The following is a 21,486-nucleotide window of genomic DNA, read 5'->3' as shown; positions in this document are numbered from 1 at the left end:
CAAACCCTTGGCAGGGCGCCAGCCCACCGCAGGAGATCAGCTTGCTGTAAGTAAATGTAAAGAACACTCCTACTGGTATATCCTGATGATGAAGAGTCATGGGATTGGAAGCACTCCCTTCTCTGAAAGTCAACAAACAATCCAATTCAGTCTTCATTCAGTAGGCAGACACCAGACAGTCCATACACATGAACAGAAGATAGTCCAGGACAAGAACAATAATCCAAAGGCAATGTATGGGAAGATAAAACAGACAGGTAACACCAGACACAAAACAACTTTTCTTTCCTATGTATAACCAGCCTCCTTTTAAAACTAGTGCTGGCCTTCTTGTCCCCAGCAGCCCCTGCACTCTTAGCAGGCATCCAATCAGATTCACTGCAGGGACTGCTGGGAGTTGAAGTTTTTACTCCCGGTAGCATTGCTACAGTGTAACTTATTTGAAATTTAGCAACAACAATGATCATTTTGTAATCATGCAAATTTAATGTAAAATTACTTAAAATTATAGATCAATCAACATTTTATCGAAACCCATGAAAATATTAAAAATGTTTAAAACAGCCAAAAACAAACTTCAATTTACTTACTGCACATGGATTTTGAAATTATTCCTCTTTATTTATTAAAGATGATTTATTTGTTTAGGCTTTTCACAAATGTGTGATTTCCATAACTTAAAAATGGATATGAGTTAAAATTAAATGAACTGATGATGCACACGATTTTATGCATAGCATCTGATTTATGGACATTTTTCAAACTCGCCTACCATTTTTCGAAAAGTCTTCCACACAACAGGGTCAGATGTACACACAGCACCGCCACCCCTGAGCATCTGACCTTTCTCCCTATTCAAGTCCGCAATGCAGGTCCAGGGATCACGGCCACTGGCTCCTTTAGTGACACACCATTTGGAATGATCAAAAGTGGTCTTGAAGGGAGTCACTTTTGGAAGGTTCACAGTGATTATATTGTAAACATTATGTTTCATAGAGCAGTTGGATGGAAGAGGACTGTGCAGCCGGCCCCAGCCTTTTGCAAAAAGATCATCACCTAAGGGTTCCACTAGTAGGCCAGAGTACAGATCTGCAAAAGAGTGAAAAAGTGATTTATGTCATTATACATGTCATTATACATTTTGAACAAAATTCAAACTTTCTCTGTCTCATAAGCATGGAAATAAGCCTATTAAACTACTATAATAATAATGATAATAATAACAACTGTGATTTCTAGAGGCTGTGATTAGAGAATGGAAAACTGAGATGCAATTCTGTTCCACCGGAAGTCTGGTAGAATTGCCATCAAACAAGGAATATTCCAAAGCGACTTGTCACCACTGCTGCTCAGTGTGTTGATGATTGAAATCATCAACACGCTCAACAGCGATAATCTAGAGTACGTCCTGCAGAAGGAGTACAGGTTGAGCCACATGTTATACATGGATGACCTCAAGCTCTTTGCGAAGTCCAACAGTCAACTGGATCAAGAGTTTGGCATAGTCAAGACAATAAGTGACAACATCTGCTTAGAATTTAGATTAGACACCATCAAACAATGTAAGCTTATGTTACGACCGAGTGCAATGCTAAACAATGGTACTGAGATATAAATTCTTCATCAGGATGAGGTTTACAGGTATCTAGGAGAAGATCAGATTAATCGTATTCAACAGGGAAAAATCCAAAATGCATACTATCGCTGAGTCAGACTTGTTCTCAGCATTGATCTCAACACAAGGAACAAAATGCAATCTACCAACAGCTTAGTAGTGTCAGTACTGCAGTACAGCTTTGGGATCATCAATTGAAGAGAGCAGGAAATCCAGGAGATAGACAGGAAGACAAGAAAGCTACTAACTATGTATGGCCTCCTGCACCCAAAAGCTGATTTAGACCTGACTTATTGAGCTGCAGAGCACATATAACAGTGTAATTGATGGCCTTAGTGAATACGTTAAGCTGAGAACTGACAGCTATACCAGATTCATAATGAGTCACGAGAAACAGAAGAGGAAGTACAGTCTTAGTAAAATCGGCAAAGAAATCAAGCGCAGATACTTTAAGTCTAATATTTGTCCCCAGACAATAGCATCTCAAGGCCATCGAGCGCAGGATGAAAGCTTCACTAATTGGCAAAATTTAACAACCCCCCAGCTAAACCACTTCATGGTCAGTTCTACAGATAGACACTGAACAACTACATCAAAAAGAAACTGATATTTAGGTGGTTGTGAGGCTCAGAGCTTAAGGGCCAGAAAGAGAGTCTAGTGTCATGGCCAAAAATTTTGAGAATGACACAAGTGTTGGCTTTCACAAAGTTTGCTGCTTCAGTGTTTTTAGATCTTTTTTTCATATGTTTCTATGGTATACTGAAGTATAATTACAAGCATTTCATAAATTTCAAAGACTTTTATTGACAATTAGATTAAGTTTATGCAAAAAGTCAATATTTGCAGTACTAGCCCTTCTTTTTCAAGACCTCTGCAATTCACCCTGGCATGCTGTCAGTCAGCTTCTGGGCCAAATTCTGACTGATGGCAGCCCATTTTTGCATAATCAATGCTTGGAGTTTGTCAGAATTTGTGGGATTTTGTTTGTCCACTCCGCCTCTTGAGGACTGACCACAAGTTCACAATGGGATTACGTTCTGGGGAGTTTCCTGAACATGGACCCAAAATTTCAATGTTTTGTTCCCCAATCCACTTAGCTATCACTTTTGCCTTATGGCAGGGTGCTCCATCATGCTGGAAAAGGCATTGTTCGTCACCAAATTGTTCTTGGATGGTTGGGAGAAGTTTCTCTCGGAGGATGTTTTGGTACCATTCTTTATTCATGGTTGTATTCTTAGGCAAAATTGTGAATGAGCCCACTCCCTTGGCTGCAAATATTGACTCTTTGCATACACTTAATGAAATTGTCAATAACAGCTTTTGAAATTTATGAAATGCTTGTAATTATACATCAGCATACCATAGAAACATCTGAAAAAAGATCTAAAAACATTGAAGCAGCAAACTTTGTGAAAACCAATACTTGTCATTCTCAAAACATTTGGCCACAACTGTACTCATGATAGCTCAGAATCAGGCACTTGACACATGCTATTATCAGAAGAATATTTTCAAGACTGATGTTGAATCGAAGTACTGGATATGCCAGCAACAAGAAGAGCACATGAGTCATATTGTTGTTGGACACTCATTGCTGGTGCCAAAAGAATACACTCATCGACACAATCTAATGGCTCACTACCTGCACTGGTCAAGGCCTCCCATTTCCTGATCACTGGTATAATCACTAGCCTGATGATGTTTTAGAGACAGAGACCACAACCATTATGTACAGTATGGTAGTGAACACAGATCGAATCATTGGAGCCAACCAAGACAGAAGCAGGAGGTGATGTCTGCTTATCGAGGTAGCTGTCCCTGATGATGAAAATGCCTCAGACAAAGAAGTAGAAAAACTCGGCCAAATTAAAAGACCTCAAGATCGAGATTTTGTGCAAGGGGAAAACAAAGGCTTGTGTGCTTCCATTTGTATCTGAGCACTTGGTACTGCTAGGTCTCCAAAATGATCTTTATGACTTGTCAGGTGATGTGAGAAACACCCATGTGCAGAAGACAGCTCTCCTTGGAACTGCCCACATACTTCGTAAAGTCCTGACCATCAGACAATAAGACCTAAGGAACCTGGCTGGTTCTCAGTAAAAATCAACCAGCAAAATAATAATAATAATAATAATAAAAAAATAAATAAATGTAATAGACTATCATTAGAGTTACTTTCTGAAAAGGAAGGTACATTTTACAGAAAATCTGCATTACTTTTCTTGGTGTATTACTATTATATGCAGCCATTTTTAGATGTATACATTCATCATTTAATTAACCACTTTACTGATTCAGAAAGTCATTCATATTTTCCTCATTGCATTAATTCTTAAAGTAAGATGTTAATCTTTTTGTGTTATTTCCTTTCAATATGATGGCAGGTCTAACTGGCTTGACTGTCCACAATATGTCACCTCCACAATGTCAAAGCCAAAGGCACAACAAGACTAGTTTTTTCATTTTAAATAAATAAAAGACTGAAGGACTGAGCAAACTGAAGGATCCTTCTGTCTTGCCTACCATGTTTATAAATTAGGGAAATTCTACAGATATTGAACTTAAAATACTTCTTGGTAATACAAATTTGTGTTCCTTTGAGATAAAAAGGTGTTGCACAAATTCAGAGAAGCAGATCGATTTGACAGCAAATAAAAATTAATAAGTGCAGCAGAGACCAATTAAAAATGACTTATTAGCATTTCAAAGGTTTTGCATTTCCTACATCGATGTACTTGTTTCTGTGGCTACCACTGTTGAATAATTAGGTTTGTTATACGGGCCTTGTACATCCATCCATTTTCCTAAACTGTTTATTCCAATTAAAGGTCCTCTACAGCCAGAGCCAAATTCTGTTTGTCTGGGCACAAGTCCAGTGCAGGTCACACTTAAACAGTTATGCACACTCACTCTTATCAGGCCAGTTTGGAGTCACCTCACCAGCAGCTACTCTGTCCTGCCTTAGCTCAGGTCAGGTCAAGTTAGGGAGCATGCACTGGTACAGGGGGTTGCCACACCCACTACACAACGAAACAGCTTGGGATCCTGGTTGGTGACCCCCCAGGCAGACAGTGCAGTCCCACTCTCTGGAAATGGCCCTCTAACTGCCACAGCCAGGTGTTTTGTGGGTGACCCCTTGGCCTGGTCCAGCCACACAGGTCCTCAACAGTGAGGATCCTGCGAGCAGGATCAGCCTAGGGTAATCATGCCACATGGTCGTAGTGCTATAACTGATGCTCCCTCACAATGCAGGTAATGTGCCTCATTTGAGACTCCTTGAGCAACTGCTCATTCGACACAAAGTCAAACCAACAGTACCCAAGGATTCTCCGAAGAGAGACAGTACCAAAGGAGTCCAGTCTTCATCTCAGGTCACTGGATATCATCCATGTCTCGCAACCATATGTCAAGAGAGGAAGCACCAGGACTCTAAAGACTTGGACCTTCATCCTTTTGCATAGATATTGGAAGTGCCACACACCCCTTTCCAGCGACTTCATGACCCCCCATGCTCTCCCAATCCATCTACTGACTTCATAGGAAGAGTCACCAGAGACATGAATGTCACTGCCAAGGTAAATAAGCCTCTTAGGGTGTGAAAGGAGACCAAAATCGCCAGAGAAAGCCATGAAGAGAGAACATGCAATCCAAATAGAGACAGTATCAGTGGTGGGGTCAGAACCTAAGACACTGGCGCTGTGAATCAGGAGCGGTAACCTCTGTGCCACCATACAGGCTTTGCTATTCCATTAGATTTCAATTTGTACAGTTAGATGAAATTCAATGAGCATGAATAAACTGATCCGTTCTAGACCAGGAGACCAGATCCTGCACTGAGCACAAAGCCGGAAAATGTTGCGGAATGGGAATAAGTATGACGCAGGGCACCATCTTCTAACATGCATATCCAGTTCAGAGTAACAGAGGGTGGTGACTATCCTGGCAGTGCTGGACACTGGGCAGGAATGAACCCTGGACACGCAATTACACTTTCTCGTGGTGGACCACTTTAGATCAAAATGTAATTCAAATAATTATTTATTTTCATATGAAGCTTTATAGTGTTTGGCTTCCTCATCAGAATTATCTCAATGGCTTTTAAAATATTTGAAAAAGATTCATCATGAGTGTCAAAAGATATGAAGTATTAACTCAAGCTTTTTGCAAATTGTTGCTCTCATCAAGCAAAACATTTTATACAAATGTGTGTCATTCCATGAATATGTCACACAGTGGGCCAGCACAAACAGCAATGATTCAGTAAGCATTCTGCTTTTTATTGAGGTTTAGGATTTTACTTCTAGCAGTACCAGCTCCACTACAGTCCCTGTGGAATTCATTTTTATTTCACAGAAACCTACCATCTTTAAATTGCAAGTACTTCACAAAGCTGACAAACGTGTTTCCTCCTGCAGACATCATCTTTAGCTGTCTGCTCCACGGTGCTGTCTTCGGATAGCACTCCCTTTGTGCCACACACCTCAGCTCCAGAGGGAATGTTTTCGGAAGGTCATAATTGAAGGTAAAAGGGTGGATATATTGCAGCTGTATGGCTAAACAAAAACAGTACAAAAATAAAGAATACAAATGTTTGACAGAATAGATACTATATGTCAAGTGGACCACCACAATGTATTTGCAAACCCCTTGCAAGTAATTATAATAAATTCTAGCAACATTGCAACTTTTACTTAAATAATAAACACAGTTTCACATTCATCTTGATCCAGTAAGTGTTCTTCTGCATGTGGCCGTTCCTGTGGTCTGGTGCGCTGCTCAAGCTACACTACACACTAATAGGAGCGCTGGAAAATTACTTCATAGAAAAAAATGAAAAGCTTTTAGATTTCAATAGGACCACAATAGTCATACCATACATAATAATTACGACTCATACTGCCATAAAACATGAAGCTCAGAACAGAGAAGGAATCAGAAGACTTTTAGGAGAAATCCTGCACTGTAGCGTCTTACTTCACCAGAGGACAGGTAGAGGCACATATTAAGGAGAAGGACAAGAGTGCTCTGGGATGAACCAGGTAACGTAGATGGGAGGTGACCCAGCTGGAGCTAGGCAGGAGATTGAAATTCCTCCTGGGAAATAAAAGGTAATAGGAAGCCCAAAGTCAAGTGGAATAGGACTGTGTTCCCCTTTAGAAATTAAAGACTTGCAGGAAGTGGAGACGGTGGCACTGACCAAAAAAAACAGGAGACAGAGCTGGAGGTGGCAGAGTTAAAGATACTAAGATTTGTATTGTGTGACGAGGATGGTCAGCTCAGTTTGAATGGTTTGGAGACAAAGTCAGAGAGGCGAGATTGCATTGGTTTGGACATGTGCAGAGGAGAGATGCTGAGTATATTAGGAGAAGGATGTTAAAGATAGAGCTGCCAGGAAAAAGGAAAAGAGGAAGTCCTAAGAGAAGGTGTATGGATGTGGTGAAAGAGGACATACAGGTGATGGGTGTAACAGAGCAAGATAGAGGACAGATAGATATGGAAAAAGATGATCCATTGTGGCAACCCCTAACGGGAGCAGCCGAAAGAAGAAGAAGAAGAAGAAGAAGAAGAAGGAAGTCAATAAAGCTGCAGATGACAGCACACATCCCCTGAATGGAAGAAGTGGGACCTTGTGGGGTGCAATGGGGTCAGAAGCAGCCAGGGGGCGCTGTGATTTGATGTCTTCAAAAATGTAAAAGACATACCCTCACATATGAGAATGAAGCACCGATGTATGCTCGACAGTGCTTCGTTTCTCAACCTTAAATTAACAATTGGACTTACAGTGGGAAAAAATTTAAATTTACCCGCAATTTCTCCTGCACTCACTGGCTCAAAATGGGGCATTTTGTAGTATTTCCAGAATGATGGTTTTCGTTTATTTTGATTTTTGTTGTCATTTTGGAAAATACTAAACTTTGATGTGGGAATCAACACTCAGACACTGATTAGTTAGACGTCATTATTATAGCTTTTCTGTCCTTAGTTTTTTGGAAAGACATTTAGGTCATCCCTACGGTGTGCAAGTGCTGTCTTCTCAGTGTTCCAGTGTCTTATCCTATTAATAATTTTTGCAAGATTAATAAGCAACCAGAAAAAAACACCACTTAACTTTGTGGTTTAAATCAAAACCCAGCAGGAGTAACACTTTTTAAGTGAATTAGCATGCCCTAAATTCACTAACCATAGTAATGTGTTTCATTTATAACTGCATGAATCGTTTTACTGTAATTTTTCATATATGCAGGGAAGTAGAAGGCAATCAGTAATATTAAATTAGGGGTCTACATGCAATTTCTATTCAGATATTGAAGGAGTTCTTCTTCTTCTTCTTTTTCAATAGCTATTCCAATTTTTATACTTGACGTGACTTCCCTAATTAAGGTATTGGTGTGCTTCTTCACAGGAGAATTCAATAATATAAATTGTTCTGTCCATAATCTGCTAAAGGAAAAATGCTGACCGGAAAAAGTTTCCTGCCTATTGCAAAAATAACACTTGGCTTCCAATGTAAAGTTATGAAAGTAAACATAAAGGTTTCTCCATTATCACTTATATTCATCTGTTCATTGCTGATCTTTACACAGTCTCTTTCATTAGCACGTGGACTCCATGCTGGAAGGAGCACCGGGCGAAGCTGGGCACATTCATGCCCTCATAAACGCAGACACACACCAAGCAAGCCAACCTACACATTAGTGGAATGTGGATATAAACCCAAAGAGAAGCACTTGGGCTGGAGGAAAACATGGAAACGGCAGACAGATCAAAATCAGTCTAAGAAATAGATGATAAAAATTGTATTGTGATTTAGTAGACGTCATATAATGTATTCAGGATTTTGTTCTCCTAGACTTTCCCTGAATTCTTTGAAAGTTTGGACAGTTTGGCAATGTTTTACTGCAAGTTCAGCATTGTTCATGGATACTTAGCTCTCATGATGCAACCTGAACCTAAATAAACTGCAGCAGCCTGTCTGCCCCGAGGCTCATGAAATCAGTGCAGTGGATTTTTGAATAGCTGACACCTCACCCAGCTAAACATTAACTTCACATCTAGAACAAAATCTTAGCATTCAATTGGTCACAGAATCCAATTACATAGAGATGAGTGTACAGTTCAGTATCCGTTTCAGTTAACTCAACAACGGCCACTTGCTTGACAGTCAATCAGATTCATGTATCTGTTGACACTCACATTTTCATATGAAGTTGGCAACAATAGCAAATTGCAACATGACGTCCTTCATAATAAATATGTGCAAAAGAAGCAGAAAGCGAATATGTCTAACGCTAAATCCCACCCTTTAAATTACTAAGCAGCTTGAACAGCCAGCATATAAGATGATGTAATAACAAACATTTCAATAAAAGAAAAATCAAAATGAGTAAAATGATCTCCTCTGAAAAATGGCCCCAATTTTTACAGCTGCACTGGGGCATCAGGACCCCCACACAGACCACAGGGTAAGTGCCTCCTGCTGGCCTCACCAACACCTCTTCCAAAAGCAACCCAGCTTTTTTCTAAATGGTTTCCCATCCAAGTACTTGCTGGACTCAAACTCATTGAGCTTCAGGTGGATGGCCTGCTGTGAAGTTCAGGTGGTACAGCATCGGAGTACCCAAAAACAAGTAGCTGCTGAGATGCGGTACTAGAGAGGGAAGGATGTTGTTTTCTAAGGACACGGCGTCAACGGGTTTAATAAACTAAGCAAACTCCTGTCAATCATGAAGAATCCACTGCATCCACTGAACAGTGTCATCTCCAGACAGAGGAGTAGCTTCAGTGACAGACTTTTGTTACTGTCCTGTTACACTGACAGACTGAGGAGATCGTTCCTCCCCCACACTATGCGACTCTTCAATTCCACCCGGGGGAGTAAATGCGAACATTCATTTTATTTTAATTTTTTTTCATTTTTATTACTATTTAATTTAATATTGTTTCTTTGTATCAGTATACTGCTGCTGGATTATGTGAATTTCCCCTTGGGATTAATAAAGTATCTATCTATCTATCTAATAAATCTTCACCATCAAAGTTTACGGCAGAAAAAAGCTTGGTGTGACAGCTAACCCAGAGGACACTGGTGGCACAAAGCTGGGTGTCATAGCTAACCCAGAGGACACTGGTGACACAAAGTCAGGTGTGACAGCTAACCCAGGGGACACTGGTGACACAAAGCCGAGTGTGACAGCTAACACAGAGGACACTGGTGGCACAAAGCTGGGTATCACAGCTAACCCAGAGGACACTGGTGACACAAAGTCAGGTGTCATAGCTAACCCAGAGGACACTGGTGGCACAAAGCTGGGTGTCACAGCTAACCCAGAGGACACTGGGGGCACAAAGCTGGGTGTCATAGCTAACCCAGAGGACACTGGCAAAACAGCCCCCTTATTCTTACTTTCGTCTACATGCCTTTTCATTGTATTCTATAATAAAATATACAAAAAGAAATTAATAATTTATTATTATGTATTCTTAATAATGAATGTTAAAAATTAATAAAGCAACATGAATTTGTTTTCTTTCAGTGATTCTTAAAAAAAATGCCAAACTCCTCAGCAAACCAAAAAAATCCAAAAAACAAAAACTTTCACCTCCCAAATTTTGTAACACAACACAACGCCAAACATTCTCTTCAATCAAGAACTCCTGACTTAGACGTGTTTTAGGTGTTTAATTAATGTCACTTCTGTTATTCTCATGGCAGCCTGCTTTGTTGTTTAATAAGGAGTATGGCTGCGCATAAAAAATCCTTTCAAATCATTCTTAAATGTTAAATGAATTTAAAATAAGTGCAGCTAAGCCGGTAAATGTTAAGCATTATAAACATGTATCTGTGTGGTACTTAATTATTTTTTTGTGATTAACTATTTTTATTATAAAGCATCACAGTGCATGCCAGAAATTACAAACACTTACAAAATATACACAGCAGCAGGATTTGAACTTGAGAGCACATCTATTAACAAACTCTAAAGAGATAAACAGGAATGAAGCGTTCAGATTGTTACATTTGCAATGTGAGACAGAAAGGGAACAGAAAGCAGCTCAGTGAAATCGGAGCCCATTGACTAAAGCTACGGCCATCACAGACACTCTGCTGGTGTTTGAGGACCTCACGTCTCTCTGACCCAATAAGGAAAACGATCAGTGACATTTGAGGACTTTCTGACCAAGAGTGCACATAGCGAGTGGATCTTCATTTCTGTCTCTGTACACCATGTATCTGTACTCGCCTTTAGAGGGTTTCTTCAGAATAAATAATGGATATGTCCTCAAAGACACATTGAGTGCACTAGAGCTACAGAGGTCCATAAGGGAAGTATTCTGTGTTTTTTTTTTCAGTTTTCCAAAATGGGTGATTGCTGTCTCAGTTAAACAGTTTAATAAATATTTGTAGTTTCTGATAAAATATGACCTAATACCGTATGTGCAAACAGACACCTGTCATAATGCTTTTGGCATCAAAGCTTTTTGTTCATTTCTGTCTTATTATTTTTTTTTGGCTATCTAATTCATACTAGTTGTTTTGTAGGCTGCAATTCTCTGCTTTCACTGAGAAATCAAAACAAATTACATCTCATCAAGGATAACATTATAAGTTAAATGACATACACTAGATGTAGTTAATATTTACCTATATCCTTAAATAAATTGTATGGATATGTCACACACAAGAATGTCTGCCCAAAATCAACACCATTTTTAGGCCAAAAGGCAGCCCGGCTGCCACCAGGAAACTGAGGAGTGCTGTGAGTCAACCAGATTCCAGTAGTTTTGTCTAGTAGAATCATACCTTTAAATAAAACATAAAACACGGGGCGTACTTAGAAAACACTTCCAATAACATACAGTGCCTAAACATTCCACCCATGTATCCATCACTTGGACCTGGTGAGTCCACTACAGGGACAAAGAAAGTCAAATCTCGGCCCAGCATCTTCAAGTTCAAGTATGGACTTAACCCAGGAGGGGACACCCGTCCATCACAGGACAGACTCCCATAGACACCCCCACTCAACTTGGTGCCACTCACCAGCTGAACCTGCTCGTCTTTGGGACGTGAGCGAAATAGGAAAGCGCTGATAGTAATGATCAGACATGGAGGACACAGACAGCACAGAGACCAGACCGTGGGACCTGGACATGCCATTGTGCTCCAGCCTTTAATCCACAGTCTTGTCATGGAAATAGTTTGTGCAGGAAATTAATGACAAAAATTAATAATTTGACATTCTCTACCTTTGCTGTGTCCAAATGATGAGGAAGGCAGACTTTTGGACTTTGTGGGTGGCTGATCATTGTATAAAAGAAACCCAAAGCCTTCAGTCTTCATGGAGAAAATAAATAACAATATAAGAGTTTTAAAACTAAAGTCAAAATTGCATATGAATAAAGTGATAAATACTTTATATATTCTAATGGAGTTAGTGTCGGGCTGCAACAGCATGCATCTGCAATGGAAAAAAGGTAAAGGTTATTTCCTTGCTGAAAAGGGGAGAAGTTTAAAGATACAACAATTTGACTATATATATATATATATATATATATATATATATATATATATATGTGTGTGTGTGTGTGTGTGTGTGTGTGTGTGTGTGTGTGTGTGTGAGAAGACACAATATACACATATATCGTTTTGGATTTTGGCCCCTGATCACACATAACATACTGTACTGTATACAATGTGCACCTAGAAATAATTTTTAAATCCACATAAAAAATATTATGGCAAATGATTAAAAAATTCCTATCCCCCGAGCCCCCCAAAGCCACGCTACTGCCCCCTGTTTGTGAATGAGCAGTACAGTATGTCCGACAATTGCCTAGTCGGCTCTTTGCATCTGCACAGCCTGAGGACCCAGCAAGTCGCTGCCTGCTGCTCAGTGATCAAGTCCAGTGTGTCCATTGTCTCTTAGCCTTTGAGGTTAACGCACCAACACCTTCATGTTTTCATCCAAGCTGAATGCAGACAGAGGACTTCCTTTTGCCTTTGCCAGCAAACAGTTGTTTACTGAATACGCTCACCAGGAGAACTAGAATTAAGATGGAGTGACAGATTCCTTCTCATGTGTTTACAGTTTGACACAGCATCCCAGCACGATTATTTAAGGGGGTCTCATTTTTACCTTTCGCTCAATATATGTAAAGTACGGCTCCAGTGTTTGCCCCACAGCGCTTTGGGTGTCATTGATATTAAATTTCCCATTGAGCCAACCATTTGTGGATGCATCCATATACAGATAGTTCAGCCCGCTGCTTTTGTTCATTTTTGGTAGTTTGTATAATATAAACCTGTAGAGAAAAAATAAAAATGTTACGGCACAAAACATTTATTTATAGAGCACTCAATCATTTTTTTTAAATACGCGTGCACAAATCCTTGACCATTAAGCAGGACTATTTATTTTATACATGAGATTTATAGCACCTGCCATTACTGCACAAACCTTTATACTCTATGCTTGGAAGTTGGGCTGTAGCCTTTCTTGTTGCCCTTTTGGATCACATAATAAGGTTACTTTTTTGAAAATATAACAACGTTACTTCGTAAAGACCTGCAACTGTTAACCAAGCACCAAAAGAATGAGTGTGAATGTGGCAGGCACGTGCCCTACAAAGGCCTCGGGGCCCAGTGCTGCCACTATTGGCTTCAACACCTTGGTCTGGAGATGGTTAAAGGGATTTCTACAATACATGAGAGGAGAGGCAGATGTATATCGTGGACCCAAATGGAAGGTCTACAGGACGGTACTGAGACCAACTATGTTATATGGATTGGAGACGGTGGCACTGACCAGAAAGCAGGAGACAGAGCTGGAGGTGGCAGAGTTAAAGAGGCAGAGATTTGCATTGGGGGTGACGAGGATGAACAGGATTAGAAATGAGTACATTAGAGGGTCAGCTCAAGTTGGACAGTTGGGAGACAAAGTCAGAGAGGCGAGATTGCGTTGGTTTGGACATGTGCAGAGGAGAGATGCTGGGTATATTGGGAGAAGGATGCTAAGGATAGAGCTGCCAGGGATGAGGAAAAGAGGAAGGCCTAAGCGAAGATTTATGGATGTGGTGAGAGAGGACATGCAGGTGATGGGTGTAACAGAACAAGATTCAGAGGACAGAAAGATATGGAAGAAGATAATCCGCTGCGGCGACCCCTAACGGGATAAGCTGTAAGAAGAAGAAGAAGAAGATTTAAAGAAAATGTAAAGAAATTGGCACCAAAATGAATAATCTCAATGGTCTTGCTAAAAGTGCGGGATGTTTCTCAATTCTTGCTCCGAAATGATTTTCCCACAACCATCTGCACTGCCCTCAGTATTGATATTAGATTCACTTTGACAACCCACTTCTTTGCGCAGATTCTTGAGACTATTTAGGTTTTGTAACCCTCTGACTTCTTCCTGTATAATGAAAAACTATCAACAGTCTGGTCCTTTTATTGGGGCTTATAGGTTAACTGCAATTCAAGTCTTTATGAGTTCCAGTTTAAAATTTGTCTGATATTAGTTTTTAAATTTGTATTGTATTTTATGAATGTTGCTTTTGTACCCACTTTAGATAAATAATAATAATAGTAATTTTAATAATGATGATGGTGATGCATTTCAGGCCAGTTTGATGTTACGGAATGTGTACGGTGACCACATGATTAAAGGAACTGATGCAGGATTAGACAGGACAGGGTTGTTGCTCAGTTGTTAGCTTATAATGTTTTACACATTAAATTACATTTATTTCATATTTTTGGTAATTCACTATTGTAATGTGAGCATAATTGTGACCCACATTAACACTCCTCACCCAGACAGTCACTGCCTAGAAGTAGGGTGAGGTCCTCCACAGTCCAATATATCGGGGCTTCCATACAGGATTGTTGTGGGCAGTACAAGACATCTGGTTACCTGCGACGTAGTGTCAGATTTCCTGACCATCATAGAATGAAAGAAAGTAGCTGTTGTGTATTTGTATGTTCAGTAACAAGTTAAATTTATATTGATGTTGATTGACATTCCTGTTTTTGGTAATTTCCAGTAGAATGTTAGTGGGTGGGATTTTAGAAGGAAAATGGAAGTTCTTAAAAAAGGTATTTTGTCTTTTTTCTGAGAGAACCTAATGAGAAAACTGACACAATTTTATATTTATTAAAAGCTATAGTTAAGAATCATTATCAACGTCTATGTGTCGTCAATCGATTTTATAGTAGCAAAATATCGAAGATGGCTAAGGACAAATGTATCCATAATGGAACTCTAACAACTCTCACACTGCGGTGCTTTCCTCCTCTTTTTTCAAATTAATTTTCTTCTCTGCTTTTCAAAAACTCAGTAAAGATAGGATAAAGAGGGGATGAATGATGCTCTGACTTCAACTCACTTACTGGCTTTTCTATAATATTTAAGCCTTTACATACAATACCAGTGAAACTTCTGGACATGCCTAGAAATGTTCATGTTTTTCATCGAAATTAAAACATTTTCTTTTAACAAGATACCATTAAATGGATTAAAAATACACCAAAGACATTACTAGTGGGTATAATAGCTATTACTACTTGAGATGAAAGATTTTTAATGCATTATTCAAATATGGCTGCAAAGGCCCATGTACTGATGGTAAACTCTCCCTACTTTGCTAAGTTTACATGCAAATCAGTTATTAGAGAAACCTTTGTAATTGCATCGGCACCACTGAAACCTGTGATTCTGTTCACTTGATTTGTAAGGCAACAGCATTTTTAAGTTCAGTTCTGGATTCAAAAATGGCCAACATGAATCAGCTGTATGAAGAAACGTGTCTTACTATTACATTTTCTGTAGAATTAACACTATTCCATGTAACAGATTGCCAAAAAACTGATGATTTCATTCAAATATTACTGTCTTGAGAGGAATGGCCGAACTGAATCCGACCAGGATAGAAAAAGAAGGGGAAGGCCCAGATGGACGGCTGCATAAGAGGAGAAGGTCATCACATAGCCATGTGTTGAAACAAATAGATTCAAAAAACAAATCAAATTTTAGCCATGAGAGGTATGGTGGAAAAGTGGTCATCCGATTACAGTTTCCAAGACTTGGGATAAATTTAAAATGGACATACTGTATTTATAATAGTTTCAGAGCTAATCGTCCTGTAATCGCTGTTATTCATGCCAGTGACAGAAAGGATTAACAGGATGGGTTACCTCGTTGTTGTGGTCTTCTGCATGTACTCAGTACCATCCACTTACCAATCTACAGAAGCGCCGTTTTCACTCCTGCAAGTCACTTTTGCACACGCAGCAGGACCAAAACAGAGGGCCATCCAGACAAAACAAAGTCTTCCATGAAAACCTTCCTAAATTAAAGAAAGGACCATAAATTACAATTAGCAAGAGAGAACTTTAGTGCCAATCAGTGCTGTGGGCACCATACACTTAAGCGCCAGATTTTTTACCTTTAAGCACTCAATGTCAAATTGTAGTGTCATGGGCTGACGAGGGCTCCATCAGTCGTCTCAGGTTTATTTCAGTTTGTCCGTGTTGTTCATTATGTTTTCTTAATTATGTTGACTTTTTGGTTAGGTTATTTTTGTTTAGTCTTAATTCAAATGGCCTTTTCTATTATGATAATTTATATACTTTTGTTTCCCTTTCTAATATTTTGTTTTTTTGAATTACTTCCTTGGATATATTGAGATTTTGTTATTTTTTAGTCAAATTTAATAAATTAAATGTAAAAGTTTTGTTTATTTGAGCCTGAGTTTTAGTAGGTCCCTTTTCACTTTTAAGGTTGTAGGCTTTTAACTGTTTTGAATGTACAGACCATAGGTTTATTGCTGACATTTAGAGACAAAACTGAAATGCAAGATGGCACAGAAAAGCCATAACGTATGTAACCAGGAAGACAACAATTAAATAAAAGAGCCAGAATCATAGTCAGAAAACTAAGCAGTAAATAATTAGCTAAACAGAGTCCTCAAAAAAGAGCCAAGAAACATGAGATATAAACTGTAATCAGAGGGCAGAAAAGAAATGTCATAATTAGTAGAATCAAAACTTAATACGAAATGACACAAAATCTCTTCCTTCAGGAATCCATTCTTGAATGAATTTCTGTATGGGTGGTGACAGCTTTTTAAATCATTACACTAGTGACGTCATGACCTCTGATAACCGTATCCCATAAATGCAGCCTCATATGATAGCAACCAGTCACCAACATGGCAGCATCCATAAAGGAAACATGACAGCACAGCACAAGGTCAGGTCAGGTCAGGTTGGGGAGTATGAACTGGTACAGCGCGTTACTGCACCTCATCACACTACAAAACAGCTCAGTATCTTGGTTGGCAACCCCTCAGGCAGGCACACACTTCAGTGCCACCCTACATAAATGACCCTATATCTGCCACAGCCAGGTGTTACGTGGGCATCCCCATGGCTTGGCCCAGCCACTCGGGTCCTCTGCGAGCTGAATCACCCTAAGGGATTTGTGTCACATGGCCGTAGTGCCATAACTGACACTCCCTCACAATGCAGGTAATGTGCCTCATTCAGGACTCAGTGAGCAACTGCTCATTCAACACAAAGTCAAACCAACGGTACCCAAAGATTCTCCAAAGAGACAACTACCAAAGGAGTCCAGTCTTCATCTCAGGTCACTGGATAGCGTCCATGTCTCGCAACCATATAGCAAAACAGGAAGCACCAGGACTCTAAAGACTGGGACCTTCGTCCCTTTGTAAAAAGTGCCACACACCCCTTTCAGTGAACACATGACACTCCATCCTCTCCAAATCTATCTACTGACTTCATAGGAAGAGTCACCAGAGACATGAATGTTACAGCACAAAAAAACATAGAAAAACACAATAAAGAAAACGAACGATACAATGACTGGAATGCCTCAAAAACCACAAAAATTATACTATGACAATAAGCGTTTGTTGAGAGACGTAGCCCTTTTAAAGTTTTTAAGGCCTGGATAGTATACTGGGGGTGTAGTCACAGCTCAAAACACACAATTCAGTACATTTTAAGTTATATTTGAGGCATTCTGAGGTGGGCCTTCTCACTCTTTTAAAGACCTGATGTACAATTTTTGCCCAGCTGTCCTCCAAGTACTACAGAGACACCCTTCTCCAGCTCTGTCACAGCTCTTTACAGACACCTGTAAAACACCTCTAAACTTTGTCTGAATTTTTGAACCTCCATTAGTGGTCACTTTGAAAAATTTGCCATTTCTCTCCTGCATTTCAAGTGTAAGAGGAAAGGGAGGAGCTTCAAGCTCCAAGACAATAAATCTATTTTAACCTTGGCTGTGATGTTGCTGAACTAGAGAAGGACAATTAATTCATGACATTGAGAAATGATACATTTTTAGCCCGCCAGAGAACAGAATTGTGAATAATGGCTACCAGATGTTTTTTCGCAGACTTTCATGTTTCACTATACACCTTTATATAAATGAAGGACCAAGTTGGTTCACGCGGTCCTTTTGTGATTCCATCATTGATCCTTTTCTGTAACTGATTGTCTGATATATAATGTGGTATCTATTATAAAGTAGGTGTTATATTAGACAAAAGGACAGAGAAATGTTACGATGATTTTAAATAAGAACTGGGAAATGAAATGAGCAAGAGATGAAAAAATAGGCAATAGGCAAACACATCTAGTCTACAATCCAAACTTGTCAACCACAAAAAAAAAAAAAAAATTTCAACAAAGAAAAAGAAAGAAAAGAAAATCCCAATAATACTTGAATCCACAATGATCATAGCAACTCTGATGGATCTTGACTTTCAGCCAGAATATAAAGGTGACATGACATAATGGTGGACCCGCCTCCTGAGGTTCCAACCACAGGTTACCTGGACTTCACAGAATATACAAACACTAAATAATTATTGCATACCAATATAAACAAAAAATATAGCCATAAAATAATTAAAATATTAGAAAGCAAACAATGGGCACTAGAGCACTTGGTCTGTGTGTGTTCACCCTGCAATGCACCCACCACCACCCTTCCAACTCTGTTCAGGACTTATCAGGTGAGAAAATGACTGACTGACAAAATAAAAAAAAAGAAAGAAAAGAATAAACTGGAGCCAGGGTTGTTGAACAGCCAGTTGAATTTCTCACCTCACTGATGAAAACAAGTCCATTTTCTCGCTGCATTCTTAATGCATTTAAATTCACTCTTATTTCTGTATATTTTAAATAAACATAATACTGTGCATTTCTCATTAACTTTCTCTGTAAATGTCTCTATTAAAAGGACATTTTAACAAAGCTTGCTCCAGCAGACAGGAGCACAATGCAGTGGGCAGACCTGGAGTGTCCATTGCAGGTCACTGCCTGGTTAAGCCTGAGCTGCCAAGCGTGACTTGGAACTTCAGCAGAAAAAGGAGCAAATGTTAGAAGATGGCAACGTGATACAGAAGTCTTGTATACACATTACAAAGTGAAGGAGGGCACTGTGACATTTACATTAATCAGGTAGACAAAAGACATTTTCAGCATCTGCATAATCAATGTCGTCTCTAACTAAATAACTCTAAAGTTAGAAGAATAAAGTAAAACAAAAGTTTGACAGGGCACTCACCATGATTTCCGTTGTAATGCAGTCAGTATTTCTCAAAGTGCGTACTAAATTAGCAATCACGGAAGTCTGTCCTTTCTTTTTAATGTTTTTTTTTTAAACTGAAATCTATAACTTCCTTAATTTAAAACCACTTCTGATTTCAGTAATCTATTCAAGCAGAAATCCTAATATCGTAATGTGAGCCTAAAGGAACATCTTGTTGTAGTTTTGAAAAGAAGTTTATAAAAGTAGACAGAAGTGATATGTGATTAAAAAAGGAGGATCACATTTGTTTCGTCTGTGATTTGTCACAGGAGGTTTGTTTTACACCCGGTGTCTCGGTGTGTGCTGAGTGAAGTGAATCCATGAAGGCTGGTGGGAGGCCAGTGCAATTCCTCCAGGCCAACTGGGAGCAGCAGGACACAACTGGGACTGTCATGACCAGCAATTATGATCTTTAACTCACTGTGGTTTATGTTTGAAACAGTTATGTAGGCAAATGTGATAAATGATGGTCCCTAAGTGTTAGAAGATACATTTTAAAGCCATGTTAAGGCACAATCATTCATGGGGTGCCCACTCAGTTTGAAAACAATTATTGTATATGCTGGCCAGCATGGCAGAATGGGAAGGCAGTGGACTGCAGGTGCTTCAGAGACTGCGATGGGCTAGATATTGTTCAGCAGCAGTCCATCTAACAGGGAAAGGAAGTGAGTACTTTGACAAGCCTAAAGAGGATTTGAGAAGGAGGGCCCAAATGGTCTCAGTGAGAATAAAGAGTGTGACGACGGATAGCTGGAAGCGAAGGAGACTGCTGCTTCTGTGCTTATTAGCATTGCTCACATTTCTCTTTACCTCAATGGCGTGCTTCAGTCTTCTGCACTCTTAACCAACTAGAGCTGCAGTACTGCTCCGTGGATGGGTAGCTAGTTAGTTCATACCACACAATTATCTTAACCTGCATGATGAAACGGCCATTTTAAAGTTTCACAGATAGCATCACACGTGCGTATGTGTCAGCAAAAGCTGTTGTTCTGTGTGATGCTGTTCATAAGTACAAGGTGGTGTGGCTTTGGTTTGCAAATTGCTTCATTACCTGCTTCAGATTTGCATATCCTAATTGACAGCTTTTTCAATGACTAATTTATTTTCTACAATATTATACTACCGGAGAAAGAGTTTGGTGTTCAGCCATTATTGGAGCACTGTGTACTGTATTTACATATTTTACATCTACATCTGCATTTATTCACACATATACAGTAAAGCAACTGTAGCTTGTACCACACTATATGATCTGCAAAACAAGGTCCTTGTGAAATTTAAGCATCAAGAGACAAAACTGGAAACAAGATTAGAGTTGAAGAATCTTGTTGCAGAGAGAAAGACAGAACAGGGGGTCATAGAGAATTGACAAATATTCCCAATAAGACGATAAAAAAGGACCTACCCCACTGTGCCATATCTCACATTCTCAAGGACTGTGTGTCTGTCACAGTGGTTGACATCTCAGTGTTGACTTATTGTACTTCAATCAGTAATTCAGCTTTGGCAGCTTTTCTATTAACCCAGCCATCCAGGCACAGCTGAAGGGTCATGACCTCGGTGACAGACGAGAACTTCACCAATGCTCCCGTGGTGCCAGAGCCAATTGGTAAGAAGTACTGTCTTCCTGGGGCCTTGCAGCTTGTTTTTTTCAAGAAGTTAAATCAGCTTTTAAAGTCAAGCTAAGTGCCTTTTTTTCTATAATATTTGTGTGCTTTGTCCTTCACAGCTAGTTGTTTGGTGTGAGTCTGTTTCTAGGGCTAACTCTATGCTGCAAGATAAAGAATTTTTTTTTAGAAAGTGCATCTCATGCTAAATGCAAGGAAATGTTTTTCCAGTCCGCAACACAGGTAGCACAAAAGTACTGCGGGCATCTACAAAGGCTGCTTGGTGCTCATGTGGATCATGTAAGGACCACGAGATGAGCTAAAACCCCTGCAAACATCTAAAGTCGTAGGGGACACTCCTGACAATAGGAGATAAACCTGGAATCAAGGTGTGAGCTGCGTAAAGGCCAGGGTCCTGAGTAGACATTTAGACAGATGTTAAGTTTCAACTTTCCCAGTTCCACAACAGCCTCACATCTCCTAACCCACGATAGAATCGGAGAGTTTACCATTAATCTCACTCCAAAGTACTGCTTTTGGTCTAGAAGACCAATTTGTATCTTTATGATGTAAATTAGTTATAAGTTACTGTAATAACTGAGTGACTTTGACTTACTATTGTTTACAAAGCTTTGGTTTAAAT

General features: G+C 39.5%; 1 protein-coding gene across 1 annotated transcript; it reads right to left on the bottom strand.

Annotated features, from left to right (window-relative positions):
- Window positions 1-463: 463 nt before the first annotated feature.
- LOC120514811 (deoxyribonuclease-2-alpha-like) lies at window positions 464-19,373 on the bottom strand. Its single transcript, XM_039735381.1, has 7 exons — window positions 19,213-19,373; window positions 15,852-15,958; window positions 12,754-12,919; window positions 11,864-11,951; window positions 11,259-11,417; window positions 5,977-6,168; window positions 464-1,089 (listed from the first exon to the last, which is right to left on the bottom strand). Exons 1-7 carry the CDS (start codon window positions 19,213-19,215, stop codon window positions 746-748), a joined length of 1,059 nt encoding a protein of 352 aa, XP_039591315.1. The 5' UTR covers window positions 19,216-19,373; the 3' UTR covers window positions 464-745.
- Window positions 19,374-21,486: the final 2,113 nt, after the last annotated feature.

This window comes from Polypterus senegalus, chromosome 14, assembly GCF_016835505.1.
Source record: "Polypterus senegalus isolate Bchr_013 chromosome 14, ASM1683550v1, whole genome shotgun sequence".
Lineage (NCBI taxonomy): Eukaryota > Metazoa > Chordata > Cladistia > Polypteriformes > Polypteridae > Polypterus > Polypterus senegalus.
This window is presented reverse-complemented; position numbering and strand designations above follow the sequence as displayed.

Bases quoted from the DNA above. Each gene is read 5' to 3' on its own strand.
- LOC120514811 (XM_039735381.1), bottom strand. The intron at 6,169-11,258 runs GTAAATATTAAC...GTTTTTGTTTAG, and splicing joins CAATTTATTTAAGGATATAG to CCATACAGCTGCAATATATC. The intron at 1,090-5,976 runs GTAGGTTTCTGT...ACTCTTTTGCAG, and splicing joins GTACTTGCAATTTAAAGATG to ATCTGTACTCTGGCCTACTA.